The sequence below is a fragment of the Salvia hispanica genome, chromosome 2, assembly GCF_029641045.1.
Source record: "Salvia hispanica isolate PSC_SH4W2 chromosome 2, Shi_PSC_v1, whole genome shotgun sequence".
In the NCBI taxonomy this organism is placed as follows: Eukaryota; Viridiplantae; Streptophyta; class Magnoliopsida; order Lamiales; family Lamiaceae; genus Salvia; species Salvia hispanica.
In genome coordinates, this window is record NC_142693.1 from 64,488,765 (window position 1) to 64,512,785 (window position 24,021).

The 24,021-nt window shown below is 37.8% G+C and overlaps 1 protein-coding gene and 2 pseudogenes across 4 annotated transcripts; 1 reads left to right on the plus strand and 2 right to left on the minus strand.

The window, feature by feature from the left end:
• Positions 1-1,944: 1,944 nt before the first annotated feature.
• On the plus strand, positions 1,945-6,489 carry LOC148932929 (uncharacterized). Of its 4 annotated transcripts, XR_016135057.1 has the most exons (8): positions 1,945-2,122; positions 2,709-2,870; positions 2,984-3,151; positions 3,289-3,376; positions 3,979-4,058; positions 4,273-4,402; positions 4,858-4,920; positions 5,810-5,877. XR_016135057.1 is itself a non-coding variant. In XM_089063745.1 (7 exons), the coding sequence occupies exons 2-6, from the start codon at positions 2,823-2,825 to the stop codon at positions 5,923-5,925; spliced, it is 483 nt and encodes a 160-aa protein (XP_088919871.1). In that variant the 5' UTR covers positions 1,945-2,122; positions 2,709-2,822; the 3' UTR covers positions 5,926-5,944; positions 6,288-6,489. The 4 variants fall into 4 exon arrangements, 1 of the variants encoding a protein (XP_088919871.1); XR_016135056.1 differs by lacking the exon at positions 3,979-4,058; XM_089063745.1 differs by lacking the exons at positions 3,979-4,058; positions 4,273-4,402 and adding an exon at positions 6,288-6,489 and having other exon boundaries at positions 5,810-5,944.
• LOC148932930 (uncharacterized) lies at positions 6,326-9,631 on the minus strand (annotated as a pseudogene).
• Positions 9,632-14,560: 4,929 nt separating this feature from the next.
• LOC148932931 (uncharacterized) lies at positions 14,561-15,760 on the minus strand (annotated as a pseudogene).
• Positions 15,761-24,021: the final 8,261 nt, after the last annotated feature.

The window sequence follows — 24,021 nt, forward strand, 5'->3', positions numbered from 1 at the left end:
CCGATCATAGTGGTGGACAAAGTGCTTATGGACTTAAAAACTAATTATTCTTATAATATTTGATATTTTTGTACAAATATTGTATAGTGAGTTTTTTCCTTTTGATTTCATCGTCTCGTATATAATGTTCAAATTTTGTTCAAAAAATATTTCTAGTATGAACTAATGATTTGTTACTGGTCATTCATATCAAACGATTCATATTTAATCCTACAATCTCACTCAATTTTATACTCGAGTGAACTACGTAGATGGTATCTGATCTTTTACTTTCGCACGCAAATGATACCTGATCTTTATTTTATATCATTTTTGGTACCCACTGACAAAAATAACCCTAGGTACCAAACTTGTGATTATTTTGTCATGGAGGATATTTTTGGAAATTTCCATTAAATAGTATACCAAACATGTGATTATTTTTTTCATTTCTTATTTTTTTCTTTCTTCTTTAGTTTCTCCTTCTTTCTTTTTTCTTCATTTTCTTCTTTCTTTTTAGTATTTTATCTTCCTTTCTTCTTTCTTTTTCTCATTAGTTTATGTTTCCTTTTTTTTCTTTTCTCTTCTTTCTTTTTAGTGTTTTATACATACATCTAATTGCATTCATAATATAAATCAAGAACAAAACACCTAATTAAATTAATTATTTAAAATATTTAAATCAATTAAATATTTTGTATCGAATTGTTTTATACTCATTTTATGGTTGAAACACCTAACTAAAAATATTCAACTCTTAATATCATCATGAATATAAGTCACAGTTTTAAATTTTTTATTAAGATTATATTGATTAGTTATTATTATTATTATTATTATTATTATTATTATTATATAATAATAATAATATTATTATATGATTCATAATTTAAATAATTATATTATTATTTATTTATTACGACTAGTTTTTAGTATTATCAATAATTAAAATATAATTATAACTATAACTATAATTAAGTATATTTGAATGATATTAAAAATAAATTAATTATTAATTTATAACATCAAAATAATAATTTTAATATTGATTAATAATAATAGTATAAAGTGTGAGAAGAATGAGTGAATAAATTATAATATCACTTTTGGTACTTAGTTTTGTATGCCCAAAATAACCTTAATGATACAAATGGAAATATGTATTTGTTTAGAGGGCATTTTGGGGTCAAAATTGCATCAGGTACCAAAAATGTGATCTATAGGTACCAAAAGCGATATAAAATAAAGATCAGGTACCATTTATGTGCGAAAGTGAAAGATCAGGTACCATTTATGTAGTTCACTCTTTATACTCCCTCCGTCCCGCTTAAGATGACACGTTTTCCTTTTTAGTTTGTCCCAACCAAGATGATACATTTCCTTTTTTAGAAACTTTTTCTCTCCAATTAATACACTCAACCAATTTTTTCCACATCTATTAAAATATTCATCTTTCTTTCTCTCTCTATTTTAATACATCAACCCACTTTTTCTTTCTCCAATTAAACATATTAATCAATTACTCCTAAATTCCCGTATCGACCAAGGAATGTGTCATCTTAGCCCGGACGAATGGAGTAGTATTTAATCTTTTATATTATACTACCATCGATGTTTTCAATTCTACAATATACATACGTTTCCACTTCTCACTTTCTCAGTCAATTAAAAATTGCTTGGTCGGCTGAAATAAAACACACGAAATCTCATCTTTAATCACCAAATTAGTATTAATAAATTTTCTAATTGGGTTTTGCCGTTTTGGAATAAAATATGCCACGTTAAAGTAGTTGACGGAGAAACCTAACGGCAGGTAAAACAAAGCCAGACTCCCCGTTAGCAGACCCCACACCCAATTTTCATTTTAATTTGTCATTTCTTTTTATCGTATGGGTCCCACGCCCATGGCCCCACACTAAAAGTACTGCTTGAAGACACCATTTCTCGCTACTCCGCAACTCGCAATCTCTCTCTCTTCTCTCTCTAATCTAGCTCAATTTTTCTGAATATTCTTCGAATTCGAAGTTGACTACACTCTTCGCAGTCACGAAGCTCGAGAAATCTCACTGAATTTGGCTGATTCCGCCTCGGAACCTCCTGTTTTTTTCGATTTCTCACTGTTTTGCCGAGGAAACGTTTCGAGGTATTGCTTACGGTTATTTGATTTAGCTAATTTTAGTTAATTATGATTTTTGCTTCTCGTCAGTGTAGAATTCATTGTTTTGTTGTAAATGCGTGTGTTTTGTTTTTTCGGATTGTTAATTTCATAATTAGTGTGTGAATGTGTGTGTGTGTGTGAAATTTTAGTTAATTTTGATTTTTGCTTCTCGTCAGTGGAGAATCCATTGTTCTGTTGTAAAATGCGTGTGTTTGTTTTTTCGGATTATTAATTTCATAATTGGTGCGTGTGTGTGTGTGTGTGTGTGTGTGTGTTAAATTTTGATTAATTTCGGTATTTTTTTTTGGCATGAATAGTTGTTGGACCCGTTGATCTTATTTTACGTTTGTTTATGGCAAATTGGCAATTGGTTCTTCTGTTTTTAATTCGATTTGATTTTTTAATTGGTTACTTTTTAAAAATTGATTCCTTAACCTGCGGAGTCTCGTTTGGCCGTTTTAGGCAGCTGATTTCTCTGTTTTTGTGTAAAATTGATTTGATTGAATTTGTTTGCTTGTGCTTTTGCTTCAGTGAGATTCTCATCACTGTTTGCTTGTATTCTGTTTCACAGTGATAGTCAATTGAGCAATTTCCTAACCATGAGCTCGAGTATGTTGTCGATGATTACTACTACATCACTGATTTCGAGGATGAAAACGACTCTCCGACTATTGGAAGTAGTTCCATGGATGATGACTCAGCTGACTCCGATTTTGAGGATGATTTTGAACAGGTAATCTATTCTGTTCAGAGTTTTTAGAAGATACGGCATCTTAATTTGTTCCTTTCAGCTGAAAAAGGAATTGTTTTGATTTACTGTTTGTTTAACATTTTTTAATGATGCAGAACAATCCAATGACTGATACATCGGCTTTGGAAGTCAAGAAAGGAAAGGATGTCCAAGGAATTCCATGGGAAAGGCTCAATTTTACTAGAGAGGAGTACCGCGAATCCCGTTTGAAGCAATACAAGAATTACGAGAGTCTGTCGCTCTGTCGTGAAGATCTTGACAAGGTATGTGATGTTTAAGTTTGTGTATTGTTGTTTGATTTCTTATATTGGTCTGCTATATTTGGTATGCAATCCAATGGATTGAGTTATTGTGGTCTATTGATTATTGTGTTGCTAAGATTCTGTGCTCTCCACCGCAGGAGTGCAAAAAAGTTGAGAAAGGCCACAACTTCTACGATTTTCAGTTCAATACTAGGCTTTGTCAAATCAACGATCGTCCATTTTCAGGTATAGATTGTCTCATCTGGTTTTGTTCTTTAAAATTCATCCTGTGATCATGTGTTTCCATCCTGCGACTCTGTGTTGGTTTTCATCATTTTGGTCTTCTCTATTAATACAGTACCTTTTGTTTTGTTGGTATTCTTTGTGGCTGAATGGCTCTGGGAATGTTTTGTTGAGTATCAAGCAGATTGATGACGTATTTGTTCGTTGTAGTAGTAGTAGTAGTTTTCTTTTTGGCTCTCTGTGGATCACTTCGATGACATATTGACAGTAGGGGTGGTTGAATTTCTTTTGTTGATGTCTTTTAGGCAATTTTTCTTTGGTTTCCGGCCCCTGTTTTTGTTTTCAGACATGGCATAAGTTTGTGTCTTTAGATTCACATTTATTATTTGTAGGTATGTCTTTAGATTCACATATATTATTTGTAGGTATTTGACTATTGTTGTTCATATGCATATGCATCTGCACCTTGCATCTAATTTCGGCTTGTCCTCTCTTTTTCCCCCTATGAACTAACTATAAACAGCAGGATACTTTATGGTTTGAAATGGTGCTCAATATGGCATATGTACTATATATTTTGTTGTGTCACAAATTTAACATTTCAGGTGTGTAGCTATTGACCTTAGCAAAGATCATATCCCGTTAAATCATCTACAATTTCTGCTGAGTAATGGGGCCTTGCCAGGTTCGTTTTGTTGCTTTGCATATAAGATAAAGAGTTCATACTCCTCTAAGTTTGAGAGCATTACCATATATGTTTCTTTAGCGACAAATTTGCTATAAACTAGCATTAGAAGTTTTTGTAAGCTTAGTTTCGATTGAAATCTTATCTTTTTTTGCTTTACCCAGGTCACTAGCATTGACCTGGGACTTGTATTCACTGAATCCTTTCTGTGCAGATTATGACATATTTACTGAGACTCACATGAATAAATTTATAGTAGAGGATCTGTTATGGGAGGTACCATACTGAGTACTTGTTACCACTTACCACGTTATGAAACCACTTTGTTTCCAAAGCCTGCTTAGGTAAGCATATAATTCTTCTTTAGTGAGATTGGAAGTGTAGGCAACGTGTGTGGCTTCACAAACATGCATATTATACCACACCCCACTCTTTCATGTGCAGAGGGTGATACATACGGGGGTCATTTGTGTATTGGTTTTTTTCCCCTTATATTGCTTTTTCTTAGCTAGTTTTTAACACTTCATTGGTGTCCATGAGACATTCTAACTCTGCCTTAGTTTTGTTGTTTGATCTGGCTTTAGAGGATGGCTTTTATCGAGCTGTCCTGTGGATAGTTCTTTAATGTTTTCATCTTCTCTTCGTTGAACTCTGGTGATTGCTTTTTTTTCTATGGTTTTGCTATATTTATCTTCAGTCCTTGGAAACTAATACTTCTACAAAGCATCTGATCAGACTAGCATATATTAATTGCCTTGTAATTTAACCCATGGCATGGGATTGCTACTCTCTATTTCAGCCTTAGAAGCAAGATTGCAGTTTTACCTGAGCAGCTGGCGCATTAGAGGACACCTTCCTTATGGTATGATGGGGGCCTAACTAAGCATTAAAGAGTAGTGTTGTGTGTGTGGGTTACCAGGACCAAGTTATACTTCCTTTTAATTTCTGCTTCACTTGCTTAGTTGTTTCTTTGCATCTGCATTTATGGATACACCACTGCGAGCTGAGCATTTATCATTCATGCACGCTTCTTTTTAGTTTCTTAAATACAATATTTCGAATTTTAGCATTTTTTCTACCCTAACAATCTCATCATGCATGGGGTGCTGATTCAGTTTATATGAGCTATACTTGTTTTCTTGTTGTGTGTCCAACGTTGAGGGGACTATAAATAATGTTTAGCATTCATTTTTTATTATGTGCCACCTTGTGAGATGTGTTGCCATCTGGATCCTATATCACGGTAGCCTGCTTAGATCATATGCTTCCCGGTGTTCCCGGTGGTTGTGATATGTGATTTGTGTCAACCTTCATGCTATCTGACATATTGCAATTTTATATGCCTGGTCTTTTGTGTGAAATCACTATTGAATTCGTGTTATGAATTGTCACACATTGCTTTCACTTGTCCTGGTGGTTTTGCATTTTAGTGTTTAGGAGGTGATATGGGGTCAGGAGAGTTCGTTGTTTTCACAAATGGGTGTATGATTAACAGTGTTTGCTAAGCTAACAGCGAAACATTTTTGTTGTTGGAAATCCTGTGTACACAATAGCTCCTGATTCGTTGATCCACATCCCTTGTGAATGTTTTTCCCTGTCAGGCTGAGTTGTTGATTTCTTAAATGCGACTATAACATTGTGTGTTCCTTATTTGTCTTGCACATCAGTGGAAATTGTGGTTGTTTCCTTGATTGTTGAGATTCATGATTTGGCTATGAATGGTTACTAACACCAAGTTCTCACCATTTCAGCTGAGGATCCTACTCTGGGCGACCTCGAAGCACGATGTGTATCTAACGCAAAATTACTCTCTGATGCACTGGTCATCCATGCTCAGGAAGAGCAAAGAAGTCATCAATGTTGCTAAGCCTGTTGTACCAACCCTGGTGAGTTCATCTCCTAGCCATCTTATCATGTACTCCCTCCGTCCCGGATAATTCGTCCCACTTTGACCAGGCACGGGTTTTAAGAAATCTAATAGAAAGTGAGTTGAAAAAGTTGGTGGGATGTGGGTCCTACTTTTAAAGTAGTAGTTTTATAATAAAATGTGAGTAGGAATGAGTTAGTGGAATATGATATCCACTACCAAAAATGGTAAAAGTGAAGTGAGACAAATTATGTGGGACGGACCAAAATAGAATACTGGGACGAATTATCTGGGACGGAGGGAGTACCTCGAGATCACTACCTGGATTTAGCGTTTTTAGCATGTTACCGATCTGTTGACAGAACTCCCCGGGATCTATGGCGCAAACTCTTTCGAGAGTTCAAATAAGCACCATGACTGTGAAGGATAACCTAATGGTGGCCGGTGGTTTCCAAGGCGAGGTTATGTTCGCCTACAGTACCCATGCGAACTACTAAAAGTCTGAACTACTAAAAGTCTTCCGTAAAATTATCCTTTCAGTAAATGACATTTCATTCCGCATCACTTTTTTGGATTCCTTCATTTTTGGGATGTGTGAAGCATCCCAACTTTATCGTGATATAGTTCGGGTCACTGAGGCGAAAAAACTAACTAGCTTAGACCAAGAGTAAAAAACTTCAGTAAGTTGAAATAACTTAACAGAAAGACCAGTAAGCAACAGGAACCAACCTGATCAATTAAATCTGGATTTGATAATGCCCAACCTTTTTTTCTATATGCTTCCACGTACTTCTTCGCAGTTGTTACAACATTCATCGTCCGACTGAAAAATATAGCAATATATGATGATGTTTAGGATCTTAAAAGAACCTACGGATAACCAACAAATGAAAGACATAACAGTAAAAGTCATGAATATGGAAAATAACATAGGATAGTAAATCCAAGAATTATTGGATTACAGCTTGTGCACCAAAACATGAACCACAATAAGTTTCACTGTGTTCAAGTCTTCCACCATGATTTTGTAGAGGCCGATGAATCTGTCAGTTGGAAATGATAACACAAAAAAGTGTCAGAAAAATAAGAGTAAATAAAGTTTACATCATCCTACGGTTTTTGCACCCAAGAAAGGCTAATTTGCCAAATTGTACAAAGATAATCCATTACAGTTGTTCGTAACACAGATAGTTACTACATGTCAGATGCAAAAGTATGAAAGATAGATTAGTTCAAAAGCTAATCCTTAAAGATCTGTTAAGTTTATCTACAGACTAACGTTGGGGGAACCGATGGTATCAGCTCTTGTTTCTATTACATTACCCAGAGCATCGATCCTCTTCTTGGTAACATCATGTCTCTGCAGGATCAAAATAAATATCGTGTCAAGAGCTATATAAACAAAATGGAACTACATCATAGATTGATGGTTATGCAGTCAATGAACGAATGCTAAGCAATATGGAGAGGTGGATCCATACCTCATCTCACACTTGGAAAAAAGTTGCGTTTCCCAAATACATGTGAAGCTTGGATAACATATTATGTAGAAATAGTTCGCATAGGGATCATCATATGATGGCAAACTCCAGGGAAATTAGACGAAATGAGGTCACCAGTACTACAAACATTGACGCTCACACACTAACAAGGACCATGTACAATACAATCTAAAACTGCTTGCAGAAAGAATAGTAACAAAAGAGAACAGGAATTGAGTGGTGAACTGATGATCAGTTTGGGGAACTTACAACAACCAAGTGCTGCTCTCCACTTATATCCATGGCATCTAGACTGACTATAGAACATGGTAGTGCTGGGAATGTCACATCAAACTACAATATTAGGTGTAATTGGAAGTTGTCAATGTTAGTTTGAAATGACTACATCAGGTTACGAGAGCACATACTTGAGCAAAGGTATTCAAAAACAGTCATAAATAAAGAGTATATTACATTAATCCGGAGCCTTTCAGATCTAGATGTACCAACCACTAACTTTGTCTCAGTATCTGCATGAAGATATAATCCTGCAAATTTAATGAAAAATTGAAAACAAACAAAGGAAACAAGTTAACAACCCCAAGATTGATAAGAACGAGAAAGTTTATTAGTAAAAAATGTCAAATACCACAAAGTAAGCAATATTGCTAAATAGGTAAAAAAAAACACATTGAACTGCATAAACATAATGCCAAAATTTGACATGAGGAAATACTGTTCTCTGCATGGAAGAACTCCAGTAGTTAATTCTTCTTAGTTTTGCAGAAAAATTCTAGAGAAAACCGCACTGTCGGTGACACATTGAAGTATCTATAAGGTTATAAATAAGAATATTAATAAAACGAAAAAAATTTCTCCATAGGGAAAAAGCTCCATCATTATATTTATCCTTGTGTCACTAAAAGTTCTCTGGGATAATTCATTGCTGCACATACTGATAAGTAGAAAAGCTTGTCAATTTTACATAATTCAAAAAATCACAAGAGAAACCATCACATGCTGGAATGAACTATAAAACTTGAGAGACACTACAATCCATATTCAATAATATGATCAGAGGAGTAAGAAATCACGCCAACTCAACCTCATATGCCCTCTCTAGGTACATGAAGATTCTGAAAGCCTCTTTTGGCTCCTAGATAAATTTTTCTTCAAATTTTTTAAGTGAAAACGATGGTATATTTATAATTTGTTGATCAAAGAGTGTCCAATTGTCAAACAAAAGCTTGAACGGTCCTTAAAACTGAAAAATAATCATCAATCAACACACACCTTAGCATAGGCATCAAGTGATGAACTATATTAATATCAAATCTGAGCTAATTACAACCACACTTGCTCTAATAACATCAAAACAGCATGAATCTATATTCGATGTTCAGCAGAGATATAAGAAAGAGTTATGTTTGGAAGGATTACATGAAAAAGAAAAACCTTTCTTATTTTGGTTCAGTCAGATATGCACACAGCACACATCTGCAACTTCAAAAAGGCAAAAAAATCCACTAAACTAAATCCTCATCTACTTAAAGAGGGAGATTTCTATCCCCCTATTACCAAACAAGCATATAGAAAAGTAGAGTAACAAATTTGTACTTTTTCATACTGCTCCACAACTTCCAGCCCCCAAACACAACACAATCACCATTGTTGAAACCATGCTAGAATCGTCCCAAGTGCGCAATTGCACACATAAGAAAACGCAAACACTCCCTCAGTCATCACGCCAAAACAATACCTCAAATTTTTATAAAAAAAAAACAAAATTGACCAAATCTTATCATTCATCAAGCAACACCTGGAAATTCATAGGCACGATCAAAAAACAGATACAAATCTAGCTAAAATGTACATAAAAAAAAAACCACGAGCATAGGAGCACTAACTGAGCTCGGAAATGAAGAGGAGGATCATAAAGATGGTCGAAGTTAGGGTTATAAATCCTCCGGGGAGCATCCTGCTGTAGAAATCCTCATTGATCTTAGGGTACGCATCCAAATTCCGAATTTTCCCGATTAGGCTCTCCATCATCCAATGATCAAGAAATTGTGTTGGAAAGAGGAAGATGACTGCCCAAATTAATCATGGAGAGTTCCTAGATCATTGAATAAGTGTAGAGTCCCTAGTGTTGTATGTTTCCAATTATCATTTATTGGTGTAATTTACAAGACACTAATTTCCCTATAAATACTAGGGAAATTAGCAAGATCAAAAGAAGAACCAAAAAAATAGTTAATTGAATATTAATCAGGTCAAAATTCAAGTAATATTCGTTGACCGTTAGATTTAACCATTTCCGTCCATTTCGGACCAAATGTGATCGATTTTTATTTGTTAAGGACCAAATAATTCAAAAGATAATGTTATGGACCAAAATAAAAAAATCGTCATATGTTAAGGACCAAAAAGGACCTTTACTCTTTTTAGAAAAAACTTCCCCAACTTTGCAAAAAACTCCCCCAACTTTTACACCCTCTCAAATCCGACACCAACCCAATCATTTCTCACAAAATTCCCCTCAACCAATTCCGAAACTGCCAAAGTCACCCCAGAATATTCCAAAATTGGCAAACCCACCCCAGTTGACCGAAAAATTGCACAACAAACCCTCATCTGTCCAAAATACCGAAATAACACCCTCAAGTCTCAAAATTTTTGAAAATAAACCCCAAAATTTTGAATTCTAGCCCTCTATTACCTGTTCAAACACTTTTCAAGCCCTCGCATACTCATCTTCGTTAGCCATAGGACCTAAAGACCACCACTAGATTTTTGATTGTGGGGCAACCGATACCATGTCATTTGATGCATCGGATTTCCTCGAAATTTCCCGTTCCACAAAACAATTCGTCCAAACCGCCAGTGGGGATTTAGCACAAGTACAGGGGGCGGGCACTATCACTATCTCACCAACCCTTCAACTCTCCAACTGTCTTTATGTTCCGTCATTGTCCCACAAACTTTTGTCGGTGAGTCATGTCACAAAGGATCTCAACTGCAAATTGCTAATGCAACCTCATTTTTGCATGTTACAGGATATCAAGACGGGAACGATAGTTGGGCGTGGCACTGAACGGCATGGATTGTACTACGTGGATAAGATAGCCCAACAGAGTACTGTGATGCTAACTCACAGACTGACAGACAGACAGATTTGGCTCTTGCATCGCCGGTTAGGACACCCTTCTATAGGATATCTTCGCCTACTTTTTCCTGAGTTAGTTTCTTCCAAGCATGTTTTGAATTGCGAAACTTGTGTTTTGTCAAAGAGCCATAGACATTCTTTCAAAATAAACAACACTAGAGAAACGTCTCCTTTTGCTTTAGTTCACTCTGATGTGTGGGGTCCTGCTCCGATAACTGGAGGACAAGGGTTTCGATATTTTTTGTTGTTTATTGATGACTTTTCTCGTATGACTTGGATTTATTTTTTAAAAACAAAATCAGAAGTTTTTGAGAAATTCACCGAGTTCTATCGTCTTGTTCAAACCCAATATAACTCCAAAATTCAAGTCCTTAGATCTGATAATGGAGGGGAATACGTGAATTCTAGGATGACATCTTTCTTCACTGAAAAAGGCCTTGTCCACCAAACTTCGTGTGCATATACACCAGAACAAAATGGGGTAGCTGAGCGGAAAAATCGATATATCTTAGAAATTACCCGTGCCCTCCTCATTGAATCAAACATCCCGAAATCTTTTTGGCCGGAAGCTATCGCAACTGCTGTCTATCTCTTAAACCGTCTACCCACAGGGATTCTTAACTTCAAAACCCCTCTTGATATCTTCTATTCCCATAACTTGGTGCCATCCTCCCTTCATCTCGACCCCAAAATTTTCGGATGTACCGTGTTTGTCCATATTCCCAAACATTACCGTGATAAATTCTCGCCTTGTGCAGTTAAATGTGTCTTCTTGGGTTATGAATAAGACCAGAAAGGTTATCGGTGCTATGACCCTTCGACAGATCGTATGTACACAACTATGAACTGCGACTTTGTTGAAAGCGAATACTTCTATAGCCAATCTAGTGGTCAGGGGGAGAGTGGTGAGTTAGTGAACTCAATGAGTGACACACTAAATTGGCTACCTCTTTGGGGAGAAACCATTCAGGGGGAGGAAGAGAAGAACCAAACCCAACAGCCCGACCAAAATCCTGTCACAAATATCAGTCCAACAGAGGAAGTTAGCAATACCACCGCGCAGTCAAATCTCCAAGTACAGAACATGCTGTTTCATGACACTGCTGAGCTATCTGAGAGGTCGGGATTTTGCACGCGTGTCGTTTGCACGTGTCCCTTCCTATTCAACAAGATTTATAAGTTCCCACTTTCCAAAATACTATTACTTAGCATATGGTAAGTTAGGGTGTCGAACCCACGAGGAACGGTAGCATCCGTTATGTATTTCCACACTTAGAAAGGTTTTGGCGATGCCGCCACACTTTAAATTGGGGGTGGGAACTGAACTACGAAATATAAATAACACTTAAGCTAAGATTGGGAACTAAACATGCAAATAAAATGCAATTAGAAGAAAACATATAAACTGGAACGCAGACTGGGCAAGTTGGTAAACTGGGCAACTTAGCAGTGGCGAAAATAAGAACATTTCGGAAATGAAAAGAGAGCAGCAACTTGCATGAGCATCCTAAGTTCAGAAAGCAAAAGGAACTAAGTTAAAAGACTAAGGAAGAATAAACTAAAAGGAACTCCTAAAGGAAAGCTAGAAAACTAGGAAAGTGACATGTTCAAAAGGTGAACTTTAATTCCCTAACTAATGTGACTTAAAGCAGAAAAGAGAATTATAAATCTGATCCTAAAAGACATATTAGATGGGAGAGCTAAAAGGTGAAAGGTGATTGTACTTGTGTTCCCTTAAGGCTATTGTCCAATGGTTAAAACTAGTGGGTAAAAGGTTTCACCTAATGGATCTCTAACTTAACTCCTAAAAGCTGATTTCTCTTCTACTCCTATACTAAAAGGCACGAAATTATGGAGGAGAAAGAGAGTAGATGGCTGCTACATGATTAAAAAGGCAAGAGAAACACAAGATCATCAATTAAACTACCTAAACATGCATTGAAAACACCAAATGAAAAGCTGAAAATTAAAGCACTTAAACATGATAGAAAGAAGCTTCAAGAACACTTAAACATGGTGAAGAGAAACTGATTTTAAAAGCTTGAAAAAGGTTTTAACTAAACAAGAACATAACCAACACTAGAACTAAACAACAAGTAAACCGGAAATCAAACAAGAACTAAACTTCAAAACACATTCAATACATAAACACTAAGAGCAATTACTACTTGAAATGAGCCTTTAAAACAAGTCCAACAACAACAACAACTAAGATTTAGAAAGGAGCAAAAGTACTATAAAGTTAAGAACAAGCTAACTAGAGAAAGCAAACACTACTACTAAATTACTACTACTTCAACCCATGGTGAATTAAAGATCTTGGCAGCCTTGAAGTTGAAATCTCTCTTCTTAAGGAAGAGAGAAAAGTTTCCTAGAGAGAGAAAGCTAAAACTAAACTAACTAAAGTGATAAAGTGGAATGTCTTGGTAGTTGGTCCCAAGCTAAGTTAAGTATTTTTTTACATCTCTCTCATTTAACAAAAGATATTTCCATTTTCCCATGCCTTAGACGGAGGTGGACACGTGTTGCAAAAGGAAGCAGTCTTGTAATTGTGCTCAAGTGGCTTCATGCATTTTCCCGTCGGGTCCAGCTTGGCCAAGCTGACAGCTTGGGCAGTTTGCCATTTTTCTGATTTTCTTCAAATTCTTGCACTTTTTGCCTCCTTTTTGCATCACTCCACTACAAATGCCTTCCTACAATGCCTCCGATCCATAAGCTCAATTCCCTGCCAAAATAGCATCTTATCATGCAAATATCCAACTAATAAGTACGAAAAGTGATCAAATCCAAGTGACGAAAACTAGCCTATCACTATCCGACCAGTCTTTAAATCCTGAGGTAAATACTCTTGATCCCAATAATGGTCCTCTACCTGAAAATACTAACAGTGACAGGGAAACCACAAGTAATACCGATGAATCAGTGCCAGAACAAGTGACAAGGCACGACAGACTGCCCCATAGAACCACACGGGGCATTCCTCCCCGAAGATACTCACCAGATTGGAAGGGTCGGAAATCTAAATACTCTGTGGCAAATCTTACTCAAGGTCATCTCACTGAAATGGCTAGGGCATTCGAAGCTGCACTTTATGAAGAGGAAGAAATTCCGCAGTCCTTCGAGGAAGCAATAAAGCACAAACACTGGAAGGAAGCCATGAAGAGAGAAATTGATGCCTTGATAAAAAATGAAACATGGGAGAAGTGTTCTCTACCTCCGGGAAAGAAGCCAGTTGGATGTCGATGGATCTTCACCATAAAACGACGAGCAGATGGTTCAATCGAGAGATACAAGGCAAGATTGGTTGCTAAAGGATATACTCAGGTGTATGGAGTAGACTATGAAGAGACTTTCTCACCCGTGGCCAAACTAAATACAGTGAGAACTCTTCTATCTGTAGTTGCATGTAAAGAATGGCCATTATATCAGTTCGATGTTACAAATGCATTCCTTCATGGAGAATTGGAGAAAAACAAAGAAGTCTACATGGAAGTTCCCCCAGGATTCTATGCAGAGTTTGGAAAAGGGCAGGTGTGCAGATTGAAAAAAACCCTTTATGGGTTAAAGTAGTCCCCCAGAGTGTGGTTTGGGAGATTCTGTCAGGCAATGTTCAAACATGGCTTCAAACAAAGCCATTCAGATCACACGCTATTTCTGAAGAACAGGAACGACAAAATGACATGTCTGATTATATATGTTGATGATATGATCATAACAGGAGACGATGCCGAAGAGATCCAAAATATGAAGGAAAACTTGTTCAAAGAGTTTGAAATGAAGGACTTGGGAGCGTTGAAATACTTTTTAGGAATTGAAGTGTTAAGATCCAAACACGGGATATTCCTAAGACAGAGAAAGTATGTCCTTGACATGTTAGCCGAAACGGGCCTACTGGAATGCAAACCTGCTGAAACTCCAATGGTACCCAACCATGGATTGAAAATTGTGGATGGAGCCAAGTCTACAGATCGTGAAAGATACCAACGGGTTAGTAGGGAAGCTTATCTATCTTTCTCATACTCGGCCAGACATCACATATGCAGTTGGAGTTGTCAGTCAATTCATGCATCAGCCTCAGGAGGATCATATGAATGCGGTCATGAGAATTGTGAGGTATTTGAAAGGAACAACTAGTTATGGGGTTTTCTTAGAAAAGAGGGAAGATCTGGAAATCGATGGATACACCGATGCAGATTGGGCTAGTAATCCAATTGATAAAAAATCCACTGGAGGGTATTTTACCTTTGTTGGAGGTAACTTAGTCACTTGGAGGAGCAAGAAGCAGAAAGTCGTGGCACTATCAAGCGCGGAAGCCGAATTTCGGGGGATTAGGAGTGGCCTTATGGAGATACTTTGGCTTAGAAGATTATTAACTGAAATTGGCTTTCCACCAACACGGAAAAGTCAACTTTTTTGTGACAACAAAGCGGCGATCAGCATTTCAGAGAATCCTGTACAACATGACAGAACGAAACATGTCGAAGTTGATCGTCACTTCATCAAAGAAAAACTCGAAAGTGGCATCATTGAATTTCCATTCGTTCGATCTGAGGAACAACTCGCAGACATATTAACTAAGGCTTTGTGTCCGAAAGTCTTCAAAGAATTTCTTGACAAGTTGAGTATTGGCAATACCGTTTCTCAACTTGAGGGGGAGTGTTGGAAAGAGGAAGATGGCTGCCCAAATTAATCATGGAGAGTTCCTAGATCATTGAATAAGTGTAGAGTCCCTAGTGTTGTATGTTTCCAATTATCATTTATTGGTGTAATTTACAAGACACCTATTTCCCTATAAATACTAGGGAAATTAGCAAGATCAAAAGAAGAAGGCTCTAGTGTAAGTGGATATTGGGCCCGGGAGTTCTCATCTCTTCCTTCATCTCTAGTGTAAGTGTAAGGTGTGAGCTGGTGTTAGGCTGCTTGTGGAAACCTCTGGTTTCTAGTCTTGTTTCTTGGACTGGTGGTAGGTTTCTGGGTTGAAGAGGCTCCTCTGAGAGTTGAGTTCTGGTGTGAATCGGTTTGGTTGAGTGTTGGATGTGCGGTGGTGGATCTAGGGTTCCGGTGTGACTTGTCTTGATTGACTGCGGTCGATCTGTGTTCTCCCTTGGTGCAAATCGGAGATGGCTGGATAATTGAGGGCCGGATATATAGATCTGTGTAGTTGTACGTGGTACAACTTGAGCCACATCAAAACATTGTTTTCTACTCAATCTTTTGATTCTGTTTTGTTGTTATACCGCTTTCTATTGTTGTTGAAATTACTAACCGTTTTCTTAGTGTTTCAGGTTAGATAATTGTGATTGCGGCTATAGCTTAGTGTTTTTTTTATCAAATCTATAATCTGAGGGTTGATCTCCTCAGGATTTGTTGTAGATATACTTGGACTATTTCAAGCCTTCGGCTGATCTATACCTAACAACGTATATTTTTTCCTTAACTTTTAAAATCCTCGAATCATGGAAAAAGAATAACAGTTGGAAAAAGAATAACAGCTTTAAGCTAAGGAATCAATATCCCAGTTTTTCTATTAACTTTTCCTAATTTATTAAAACAAACGTAGGATTTTGGTATGTGAAGATTAGGTGTAAAACATAATTGGTGATGGTTTAATAAGTTATTGCTTACAAAAATAGAATTGTCCATTATATAGGGAAAAGAAAGAGAAAATGTGGGCTTTTATGGGCTAACTTACAATCCTACCCAAATAGGAATATTTCAATGTGATGGGCTTTTTATAGTTCATTATATATTCTTGTATATAACGTAAAATTATGAGTATAAACCAAAATTGGTCCTGAACATATGGTCATTTTACCTTTTTGGTCCTAAACTTTATCTTTTGAATTTTTTGGTCCAGCATATATGGACATTTGATCTTTTTGGTCCTTCGTCAATAGTTCCGTTAAAAACTAACGGTCAACCCGATTTTGACCAAATTAAACTCTTAATTCTGATTTTTAATTCACTAATTAATCTCCTAATTATTTTAACAAATCTCCTAATTCCGATTCGTCAAACCTAACCATCTTCCTGCCGCCACCGACTGCACCGCTTTTCTCTCGGATGAGCTGCTGCTGAAGGTGTTGGGTAAAATTCGTGACAGGAAACAGCACGTTGGGAGTTTTTGGAGTCAGGTAGAATGAGCTTTCGCTTTCCTAATTTAGAAGATGTTAATTTAGTTCCAGCTTGTGTTAATTCTGCTAGAAATTCTGGTATTTTGTTAAGTAATAAATTGATTGAGGTTCGTCTGAGTTCGGGGATGTTGGAAAATGGTGAAGAAGGGTTGTTCGTTAGGAAGAGGGATGTTGTTGAGTCGAAGGCTATCGATGGAGGGGTGGCGATATTAGCTGAAGGGTGCAAGAATTTGAGGAGAGTAGCGTTGATGAATGTTAGTGAAGAAGGGTTAAATTGCTTGGCTAAGGAATGTGAGTTGTTGCAGGAGATGGAGTTGCATAACTGTGGTGATTTGTCGTTGAGGGGGATCTATAATTGCAGGTGTTGGAGAAGATTGCGGGAGATACTTGAGAATCAAGTCTTACCAAAGATAGAAGATTGCAATCAATGTAATTATGTTAATTAGGTTTACCATGTATAGGAATCCTTAGCACTATATATTGGTACATTGTGTGTAGTGTAAAATCATCAAGAAATAACTTTACCGGTACAATTCTTCATGACCTCAGAGCAGGTTCAATCTTGGCTCAGAACAATATAATCATAGCCACAACATACCAAATTCTCGACCCATAGCCAAAACCAACCAAAGAAATCAAATCCTACATCACAAAAATGTCAGACACCGAGGAAGATACAAAAACCGATCAGAAAACACCAACAAAATTGAGGAACAGCAAGAACATCACCGTTCCGTTCAAACTGAATGGAAAGAATTACCAAATCTGGTCACGATTGATGAAAGTGAAGATAGGAGGCCGAGGGGCCTACTCGTACATCAGGAAGGACCCTCCTGAACCCGGAAGCAAGGGGTACGACAACTGGGAGGAAGACGATCTGGTCATTTTTTCATGGATCGTTGACAATATCGAAGACGATATTATCGGCGACTTTGCACATCACCTAACCTCGAAGGCGTTATAGGATAGCCTCAGGGTAACTTATGAAAGCAAGGCAGATCCGTATCTCATCTATGACCTGGAAGAGAAGACAATCAACATTAGACAAGGAAATCTCGATCTGGAGACATACTACCGGAAAATAAATGGGCTGTGGATCAATACTGATCGCTGCCAGAAGCAACCAATCACGTGCTATGACAAAGGCGTCGACCAGTTTCGTGAAATCTCCAACAGCAAGCGATTGATCAAATTCTTAACCGGACTGAATCAAGAATATGACTCAATTAGGAGAGACATCCTCAAAGATGAATCAAATACATCCCTTGAAGAAGCCTACGGCTGGGTAAAGCGAGAAGCAGCCCAGAGGAGCATCAATACAACCCCTCAATCCACAGGAGATGCCGACGGCGGAGGAGCTGATTCGACAGTCGGACGAGGAATCGGGTACGGTCTCACCGCCCAGAGCCATCGCCCTACCTCTCGCGGACCGCCACGACCCACCACGACCACCAACCGACCGGGAAGCAAGCCGGATAAGTCCCGACTGATCTGCTCACATTGCGGGAAACTGAGACATACCCGGGAGGAGTGCTTCCTCTTAATCGGATATCCAGAGTGGTGGGAGAAGAAACAGAAGGCGCGAGAGGCTCAGGCGAAGTTGGCGGTCGCCGCCAGCGGGCAACAGGGGCAATTCACTGCCGGAAATAAAGAATCGGCGATGGCTGACCAAGGGAAACCGCCGGGAGCTTCAACCAGCGGCGGCGGCGTGCGGGGGTCAGCAATTTCGCCGAGAGGGCGGAGGAGTTGAGAAATGGCGCCGGGAATGGAGGTAACGGGTTTGGTTTTAATCCAAACCCTAGCTATTTCCATAATTTTCGTTTTAACCCCCATGGAAAACATTTATCTCAAAATACACCCCATCTTATTAAACTAAGACCCCCAGATTCTGTGATGTATCAAATTCCCCCCCAGACTCTTATTAAAACTCATACAGGCCCAAATATTTGTAGTTTTGTGTCAAAAAATTCTTTTGCACCACTAGAAAATGTTTCCATTGCATTTCATGTCTATAATGATGATAGAACGAGAACTAAAGGGTGGATTTTTTATTGTGGAGCCACAGACACTATGACCCCGGATAGAGATGATTTTAGTAGCTATGATACAGTTACTGATACATATATTAAAACTGCAAATGGAGAATTGATTATTGTTGTTGGGACAAGAACCATTGATATATCTCTTACTCTCCGTTTGTCAAACTGTTTACACGTTCCTACATTATCTCAGAGATTGATGTCTATTAGTCATGTGACTAGAGATCTGAATTGTACGCTTCTAATGCATCCCACTTTTTGTGTATTACAGGATATTCAGACGAAGAAGATTCTTGGGCGTGGCACTGAGAAGCAAGGACTTTACTATGTGGATGAGATAGCTCAACATGGCAATGCGATGCTGGCTCACGGAACCACAAAACAAGAAATTTGGCTGTGGCACCGAAGACTGGACACCCTTCTCCTTGTTACTTTAAACTTCTTTTTCCAAACATTTCAATTCCTGCTGATTTTTCATGTGAAACATGTGTTTTGGCCAAGAGCCATAGACAGTCTTTTAAACCTACAAACACTCGTATGAATTCCATTTTTTCCTTGATACATTCTGATGTGTGGGGTCCTGCACCAATTACTGGTGGGGGCAGTTTTCGTTATTTTGTGATATTTGTGGATGATTGTACTAGAATGACCTGGATATATTTTTTGAAACATAAATCTGAAGTTGTCAAAAAATTTATCCTTTTCTATAAAATGATACAAACCCAATTCAACACTACCATAAAAACCCTTAGGTCAGACAATGGGAGAGAATTCGTTAACAGTTCGATGACCCAGTTTTGTAAAGACAAGGGAATGATCCACCAAACATCTTGTGCCTACACACCAGAACAAAATGGGGTAGCCGAAAGGAAGAATAGAACAATCCTCGAGATCACTAGAGCCTTATTGATCAAATCCAAAGTACCAAAACACTTTTGGCCCGAAGCCGTAGCCACATCTGTCTATCTCATGAACCGACTTCCCACAAAAATTCTCAACAAAAAAACTCCACTTGATATCCTATCCACAAAGACCAAAATTTCTCAACACCTAAACCTTTCCCCAAAAGTCTTCGGCTGCACTGTCTATGTCCATATCCCAAAACACGAGAGAACCAAATTGTCACCCTGTGCAACCAAGTGTGTCTTCCTTGGGTATGGGATAAACCAGAAAGGATACCGATGTTTTGACCCTAACACTAAAAAAATCACCACCACCATGAACTGTAACTTCCTAGAAACCGAGTTCTTCTACCATACCAACCTTAGTAGTCAGGGGGAGAGTGAACCAGGTAGTTCGTCGGACTGCCTAAGTTGGATTGTGCCACTTCCAAACTCTTCGATTGAGGATCTAACAGAACCAGTGGTCATTGCTGTCGAGCAAGTCTCACCGCAACAGTCATCTTATCCGCGACCTACAGATCCTCTTCCAATGATATCCGAGGTAATTCCTAAACCAAGTCCCAGTGAAAATACAGTTTCTCCTGACCCTTTGAATACAGAGTCTCTAGAAGCAGATAACACGGTGGATAGTGACACTGGGAGGTACATTCTTCCTCATCGAACGACAAGAGGAATCCCACCGAAGAGGTATTCTCCCGAAAAGATTGGAAAAAAGAGCCGTTATGCAGTAGCAAACTTCGTGCAAGGGAATTTGGCTAAAATGGCACGAGCCTTTGAAGCCAAACTGTACGAAGAAGAATAAATTCCACAATCGGCGGAGGAAGCAATGAAACACAAGCATTGGAGGGATGTTATGATCACGGAAATGAGAGCACTAATGAGGAACAACACGTGGGTGAAAGGCAAGTTGCCTGAAGGAGTAAAGACAGTTGGGTGCAGATGGGTGTTCACTATAAAGAGAAGGCCGGACGGTACGATAGAAAGGTACAAAGCCAGACTCGTGGCTAAAGGATACACTCAGACCTATGGTATTGACTATGATGAGACTTTTTCACCTGTGGCGAAGATTAATACTGTGAGAGTGCTTTTCTCGATTGCTGCTAACAAGGATTGGCCGCTTCATCAGTTCGATGTGACCAATGCCTTCTTGATGAGGAGCTACCAAAACCAGTGTTCATGGAGCCTCCACCTGGTTTTACCAATGAATTCCAGGTTGGGGAGGTGTGCCAATTGAAAAAGACATTGTACGGACTTAAGCAATCTCCAAGGGCCTGGTTTGGAAGGTTCACGGAGGTGATGAAGAAGTATGGATACAAACAGAGAATTCTTGGCCACACATTGTTCATCAAGAAGAAAGTAGGTAAAATCACATGCCTGTTTGACATGATTATCACCGGAGACGATATAGAGGAGATGACCGAGCTAAGGAGAAATTTGTTCACCGAATTCAAGATGAAGGATCTGGGACTCCTTAAGTACTTCTTGGGAATAGAAGTGCTGAGATCGAAAAAGGAATTTTCATAAATCAGAGAAAGTACATACTCGACCTCTTGGCAGAAGTTGGGATGTTGGACTGTAAGCCTACAGATACTCCGATGGTCCAAAATCATGGACTACAGATGAGAAAGGAGGCCAGACTGGCGGACAAGGGGAGATATCAAAGGCTGGTTGGAAAATTGATTTATTTATCTCACACTAGGCCAGACATTGCCTATGCGGTGGGGATAGTAAGTCAGTTTATGCATGCACCGCAAGAGAAACACTGGGAAGCAGCTATAAGGATTGTCCGATACTTGAAGGGAACATCAGAACATGGACTCCTGATTGAGAAACATGGGCACTTGGAAATACACGGATTTACTTATGCAGATTGGGCAGGTAATCCGAATGACAGAAAATCAACTGCGGGCTACTTTAGCTTTGTTGGAGGGAATATTGTGACGTGGAGAAGCAAGAAACAAAAAGTGGTAGCGCTATCTAGTGTAGAGGCAGAATTTCGTGGGATTAAGAGTGGACTGACTGAACTACTATGGCTAAGGAAGCTTTTGCGAGAATTAGGCTTGCACTCATCTCAGACGTGCAAGTTATTTTGTGACAACAAGGCAGCTATCAGCATTTCGAAATGTTGAAGTGGATAGACACTTCATAAAGGTGAATATTGAGGCAAAGATAGTAGAGATGCCGTATGTCAAACCTGAAGATCAGCTGGCATATATCCTTACAAAAGCGGTGAACTCGAAGCTATTTCGAGAAGTTTTGTGCAGGTTGAGCATCGGAAACCCCGTCGCTTAACTTGAGGGGGAGTGTTGGAGAAGATTGCGGGAGGTACTTGAGAATCAAGTCTTACCAAAGATAGAAGATTGCAATCAATGTAATTATGTTTTACCATGTATAGGAATCCTTAGCACTATATATTGGTACATTGTGTATAGTGTAAAATCATCAAGAAATAATATACAGAAACTTTTACCGATACAATTCTTCAGCAGGAATTTGCAGATTTTAAATGTATATTTGTTAAAATAATTAGGAGATTAATTAGTGAATTAGAAATTAGAATTAAGTGTTTAATTTGGTCAAAATCGGGTTGACCGTTAGTTTTTAACGGAACTATTGACGGAGGACCAAAATGATCAAATTTCCATATGTGCAGGACCAAAAATCCAAAAGATAAAGTTTAGGACCAAAATGGTAAAATGACCATATGTTTAGGACCAATTTTGGCCTTTACTCTAAAATTATAGAACTTTGATTTATGTGGGCGATATTTATGTCAAACTATTTCAAGGAATTTGGTTAGTGTTAAGGTGAAAAGAGGAATCACTTTCTTTTTTTTGTTTTTTGATGAAAAATGTAAAATCGGCTTATTTAACAATATAAAAGTATCTATATTCGTAAGATTGTTTGATGTTACTTACATCAATTTCATACTAGGTCTCTTTTTTAACTCTGAATTAGTGGTATTTTGAAATTTCTCCCATATGCCAACTGGGTCAAATAAATTTGAAACATATTTGCACACAATTTAGTTGCATTAAGAGTTAGCTCTACTATTAATTAGTATTTGTTCAAGTTGGTTGATCAAAAATATTTACTATGGATGCATCTTCTTTGTGGGCATGACTACAGTGCAGGATTTGAACCCCGTGACTAAATTTTCATTTGGTGCAGTGTTTTTAAATTTCCATGATAAAAAAATTCCAAATATAGTTAAAATGTCGTTGATACTTTAGATTTGTTTTGGCATAAAAGAAACTAGTATTCTCTTGTCTTGATTGAATACCCAAAGATCATATTAATAGTAAGCATAAAAGAAACTAGTATTCTCTTTGATACCTATGCTCCTGTTGCTTGTTGCTAATAAGAATAAAATACACAATAGACTAGTCATATATATATTGGTCATAAAACCAACAAAAGATTCTTCAAACAACAACATATTTTTTTGAAAACTAAATCAAAAATCAAACTTTCTATCCAATTTTCAACTCTAAAACCCTTAAAGAATCGAGCTTTTCAAAAAAATAATTATGTTTTACACCTAATCTTCACATACCAAAAATATATTATGTTTATACAGATTGTAAAGAAAAAAAATATGCCAAGATTCCAGCATCTCAGCTCTCTGCTACCTCCAACAACATCACTTTTTACTTCACATGGACATGATTAGTCGTGAACAGACTATGTTAGATAATGTCTTGAGATCAAATTTAATAAGAGGGCTGAAAAAATGGGAAAGGTATGTGTATGGTGACCAAGGCAGCTATTATGAGAGTTTCTTCGAGTTTGCCATAACTAAGAAAGCCGAGTCAATTCATTTAGCTGGTGTCAAACAACGTCACACCACGGGTCCATTTCTTAGACTTCCAAATACGAATGGTCTAGACTGCCTTCAAGATTTGTATCTATGTGACATTAAATTGACGAGTCAAGACTTTGAATTTTTGGTCTCCAATTGCTCTGCTCTTCAATGTTTAGAAATTGAATCATGCAGGGAGTTGAGTGATGTTTCAATTGTTGGCCACTCAAAATTGAAGTTTGTGAAGTTTTCAGACATTATTCAACTTAGATCCATTGTGATTTGCGATGCAATAAGCCTCGTTTCTTTGAAGTTGCATTAATTGTTCTACAAATGTGTTGTCCGACTTAGTAACGTTCTAAAGCTTACTAAACTCGATTTTGGAGAAAGTGACTATAAAGTCATGCTTGCCGAGCTACTTTCTAGGATATCATCTAGTATACGCGATCAACTCCAACTAATGCGCCTCTCAATTTCATATATAGATTATGATACTTATCAGGTAGTAATAATTTATCTTTAATTTCTTTTTACTTACAGTTTCATACATGGATTATTATACTTATCAGGTA